Source organism: Morus notabilis, unplaced genomic scaffold, assembly GCF_000414095.1.
Source record: "Morus notabilis unplaced genomic scaffold, ASM41409v2 Scaffold1483, whole genome shotgun sequence".
NCBI classification, from domain to species: Eukaryota; Viridiplantae; Streptophyta; class Magnoliopsida; order Rosales; family Moraceae; genus Morus; species Morus notabilis.
In genome coordinates, this window is record NW_010360436.1 from 102,780 (window position 1) to 108,100 (window position 5,321).

Here is a 5,321-nt window from a genome sequence, read left to right on the forward strand (position 1 = left end):
TGAATGGAAGAAGGCAGTACAAGATGAGATTGATGCACTTGAGAAGAATGGGACATGGACTATCACGGATTTACCAGGTGGGAAAAGGCCCGTGGGGTGCAAGTGGATTTTCACTATAAAGTACAAGGCAGATGGATCAGTCGAGAGATTCAAGGCTCGGTTGGTAGCTAGAGGATTTACACAATCCTATGGAATAGACTATCAAGAGACTTTTGCTCCTGTTGCAAAACTTAACACTATCAGAATTCTTCTTTCATTGGCAGTCAACCAAGATTGGTGCTTGCAACAACTGGACATAAAAAATGCCTTCCTAAATGGTGACCTAGAAGAAGAGGTCTACATGGAAATTCCACCTAGCTTCGAAGGAAGTATGACAAAGAATCAGGTTTGCAAACTCCGAAAGTCCTTGTATGGCCTTAAACAATCTCCCCGAGCCTAGTTTGACAGATTCACAAAGGCAGTCTTGAAGCTTGGCTATGTACAGGGTCAGTCTGAACATACTCTGTTTGTCAAGAAATCTCATGCCGAGAAAATTGCCATATTGATAGTGAAGAAAAACAGAGAGAATTTTTCTTAGTTTATTTCATCAGCCGAAACATACATTTATACAGAAGAGGAGATTACCAACAGCTGGTAATTCCTTGATTTACTCCGTCAAATCCTATAGAAAAGGAAAACTAATTAGCTAGTTATGGAAACTAATCTACAGCTATTTACAGCCTAGTAGATCTTCTATTTACAGCCCATTACTGCCTAATATCTCCGGAATTCCACAATAATATTCCTTATTCTGAACTTCAGGTTTATACGAGAAAGAGATTTCGCAAAGATGCGATGGCACTAGTTATTTCCTCAGCAGATGTTCAATCTGATTAGAGTAATGGTCCTTCCACAACTAGTCAGAGTAATCCGTCCTTCTTTTTCATCCTTCTCTATCACTTGAATTGCCTGATTCATCCTTAAATGATCTTTATCTTCCAATAGCTCTAAGAAAAGGAACACGAACTTGCACTAGACATCCTATTGCTAAGTATTTGTCTTATGGAAGGTTGTCAGACAATCATAAAGCATTTGTGTCTAGGATTTCTAATCTGTTTGTTCCAAGAACTGTGCAAGAGGCATTAGGTGATCCGAATTGGAAATCGACAGTAATAGAAGAGATGAATGCTCTGAGGAAGAATGACACTTGGAGTGTGATTGACCTTCCAATTGATAAGAAGACAGTACCGTGAAATGTAAAGCCGATGGTAGTGTGTAAAGATACAAAGCAAGACTCGTAGCAAAAGGATTCACTCCAACTCATGGTATAGACTACCAAGACACCTTTGCTCTTGTTGCTAAAATAAATTCCATCAGAATACTTCTTTCTCTTGCTGTTAATTGCAACTGGCAACTCCATCAGTTGGATGTCAAATACACATTCTTAAATGGAGATCTACAAGAAGAAGCTTGCAACTGGCAACTCCATCAGTTGGATGTCAAATACACATTCTTAAATGGAGATCTACAAGAAGAAGCTTACATGGATCTACCTCCCGGATTTGAAGAATGTCTTGGGAAGGGTAAAGTGTGTAAGCTAAAGAAATCCCTGTATGGTCTAAAACAATCTCCAAGAGCCTGGTTTGAGTGTTTTGGAAATGTTGTCAGAAAGCATGGCTTCTCACAGAGCCAAGATGATCGTACATTGTTATTCAAACACTCAACTAGAGGTAAACTAGCTATCTTAATTGTGTATGTGGATGATATAATCATGACAGGAGATGATCTTGTAGAAATCAACTTGAAGAAGTTAAATGTTGAATTTGAGATCAAAGATCTGGGAACTCTAAAGTACTTCCTGGGTATGGAATTTGCCAGATCCAAGGAAGGCATCTTCATAAACCAGCGAAAGTATGTTCTCGATTTACTTAAAGAAACATGTATGACTAGCTGCAAGGCAGCAAATACTCCGATTGAGTCTAATTTGAAGCTGGAACCAACTATTGTTGACAAAATAGTCGACCGAGAACGATACCAAAGATTAGTTGGAAGACTAATCTATGTGGCTCACACGCAATAGCTTTCGCAGTAAGTGTGGTAAGTCAGTTTATGCACTCACTTGGGACTACTCACTTTGAAGCTGTGTTCAAAATTTTAAGATATCTTAAGGGAGCTTTTGAGAAGGGACTTCTCTTCAAGAAAAAGGGATCATCTTCATATAGAAGCCTACACTAATGCAGATTGGGCAGGCAGTATAAGTGAAGAGATCCACCTCAGGTTACTGAACGTTTGTTGGAGGAAATTTGGTTACTTGGAGGAGGAAAAAAACAGTGTGGTAGCAAGAAGCAGTGCTGAAGCCGAGTTTCGCTCAGTGGCACATGGATTCTGTGAAGTTTTATGAATAAAAAGACTTTTGAAAGATTTGAGGATTTCTATACCTACACCTATCAAGGTCTATTGTGACAATAATGTAGCAATCTCAATCGCACACAATCCAGTTCTACATGACAGAACAAAACATGTAGAAGTGCATAAACACTTCATCAAGGAGAAGTTAGATAGCGGTGTGATATGTATGTCCTACATACCAACCACTAGCCAAGTTGCAGATATTCTAACCAAGGGTCTTCCCAAGGCACAGTTTGAAAGTTTCATCAGCAAGCTTGCCATGAATGACATATTCCCGCCAGCTTGAGGGGGAGTGTTGGAAGATTGCTAAAATAATAGTAATCAATTTGTACTATATAAGAAATGTAGATAGGCTATCATCCCAACTATCAAAGAGGGTTTCTAGGAGGACTGTAGATAGGCTGTCATCCCGACTGTCAAAGAGGGATTCTAGGAGAGAATTATTTAGCTAATTATTTCTCTTAAATTAGGAAGATTAGTTACCTTTTTCGTACATTAGCAGGGAACTTTATATTCTTGTGTAATTTAGCATACAATTGAGCAATTTGATTATTCATTCAAGCTCCTATTCTCTGTTTTTAACTCTTTTGTTTTGTTTTGTTTTTTTTTGTTTGGGTTAAACACAAAAGTAGACAGAGTAATGCAAATTTAATTAAATTGTCAAACAAAACATCTAAAAGTACAGTAATCATGGGAGAGATTTGGTTACCTAACTTTTGGCAATTTTATTTTAAGAACCAATTTGCCTTTGGTTGGATTCTGCCGAGTGGAGTTGGTGGCTTGAGAAGCGCGCGGCCATTCCCGGTGGTGGGCAGAGGCGAAGTGGCTGAGACGTAGGAGATGGCGTCGAAGCGCGAGGAGATTTTGGCGTCGATGACTGGTCGGAGACACCAGGATTTGGTCGGCAGAAGAATTTGAGGCGAATGGGACCACTGATGGTGGTGTAGCAGTAGAGATGGAGTGCGACGATGGGAAACGTCGCGGCTATTTGGCCTTGCGTTCTTTGAACCTCTCTTTTTTTTTTTTTTAAAAAAAACTGACTTACGTGGGTTGGCCTTTGTGAGGCGTGGCCTTGAGGGGAGTGGGTTAATTGGTTGATGTACGAGAGTTTATTTTTTTTCTTTTTTCTTTTCAAATAGAAGTGATGTTGGGTGGGGTGGGGTTTACGGCTGATTGTTACTGGTTTGGGGTAATAAAGTTAGGGGGAAAGTTGGGGCAGCAGGGATGTGGAAAGTGAGGGGAAAAAAATTTAGAATTTAGGCCAAGGAAAGATTAGGTCAGATACCAAATTGATGTAGGATTGAGTAGGGAAAAAAGAGAGAAGAAGAAAAGGAAAAAGAGGGAAAAAAAGGAAGAAGAATTAAGGTATAAGAAGAGGAGAATTTAGAGAGAGAAAGAGAACTTTAAAGATAGGAAAATTGAATATCTGTATTATCAATCAATTAGTTTTGAAAAACAATGAACAATACTAGGCCTATTTTTAGATGGGCAATTCAAACACTAATAGGAAACTAAATGCAATTAGGAAACCGAGTACAATCGGAAACAAAACATAATAGGAAACTAACTTAAGAAAATAACTAGTTATCAAAAACTAAATATAATAAAAGAAAGAAAATAAAAATAATATCCTAGTTTCTATATTTGCGCCTTACATAATAACGGAAACTAGTATTGTGATCTCCATCATTATTATGTTTTGAGTTATGTATTAAGTCTACGCCAATTGTTATTTACTTCTCAGGTTTTATCAGAGGAGGAGCAGCATGCCCTTGCGGCTACTCCAGCCCACCCAACAGGATTATATGGTAAGACCCTCTTACTGAACAAGTCAAAGCACGTGTGGAATGAATTTGAAAGAATTTCATTTGCATGTTGTAACAATAGTACAAGACCTTTCCTCCAATAAATTGATCTAAGTCTTATTTATTGCTGATTTTATGGGTCAATAAAATGAAGAAAACAATATATGGCAGTGATTTTGTATATTCAGAATAATTTCTGACCAGAGTGACATATGTTTCAGCTTTATATGCTAGTTGCTTGGCTGGAAATTTAGTGGAACAGCTTTGGAGTTTTGCTTGGCCATCCGCTATAGCATTGATACATCCTAGCCTTCTACCGGTGGCAGTCATGGGTTTCTTCTCTAAGGTTGCGATGTATATAGTGTAGTGAAGTTAACCATATATGGGCAAGAAAGAGGAGAATATACTAAAATAACAAGTTATGTCTCATGTTTAACAGGTTGCAATAATTGTTGGAGGCCCTTTAACTGGCAAGTTTCTAGATTACTTTCCTAGAGTCCCCGCATATAATTATTTAAACGTTATACAGGTAACTAGTTTCATTTTTCTTATGGATCATAGCTTCATTGAATCCAGTTTATCACTATATTTTTCTCCTAACAGGCTTACAAACTTGTCTCTGTCAGGCAGCTGCTCAATTGTTATCTGCAACTATGATAATTCATGCTCATTCTGTCCCTCTGTCTTCTGGGTCATCCTTGCTCCTCCGTCCTTGGTTTATTGTACTTGTACTAGCTGGAGCTGTTGAGAGGCTATCTGGAGTAGCACTGGGGGTTGCAATGGAACGTGATTGGGTTGTGCTGGTAGTGCCTCTCTTAGCTGTCCTTGTTCAGTTAAAATCTAAATGAGTCTGTTTCCAATTACACACATATTTTACATTGTTACTGTGGGAAATCAGAGATTATTTTTCATTCATCCCGTCAAAGAACTTGGATACAAATATATACACTAGGCTATCAATACAATCTTAGGAAGTTGACTATTCTAGAATAAGGAAACTAGGATATTTACAGCTTAATTTCTTATTTAACAACACAAATCTTGCCTATTATTGATACCAATCTTCTCATACTATTTTTGGGATATGTAATCTTAGATTTCCAACACTCCCCCTCAAGCGAGGGAATA

General features: G+C 38.2%; 1 protein-coding gene across 1 annotated transcript in view; it reads left to right on the top strand.

The window, feature by feature from the left end:
- The window catches only part of LOC21387129 (solute carrier family 40 member 3, chloroplastic), a 23,519-nt gene extending 18,478 nt beyond the window's left edge, over nucleotides 1-5,041 (top strand). The window contains exons 3-6 of the mRNA XM_024164491.1: nucleotides 4,133-4,196; nucleotides 4,415-4,539; nucleotides 4,633-4,722; nucleotides 4,820-5,041. Of these exons, the coding sequence (XP_024020259.1) occupies nucleotides 4,133-4,196; nucleotides 4,415-4,539; nucleotides 4,633-4,722; nucleotides 4,820-5,041 (501 nt within the window). The remainder of the gene's footprint in view (nucleotides 1-4,132; nucleotides 4,197-4,414; nucleotides 4,540-4,632; nucleotides 4,723-4,819) is intronic.
- Nucleotides 5,042-5,321: the final 280 nt, after the last annotated feature.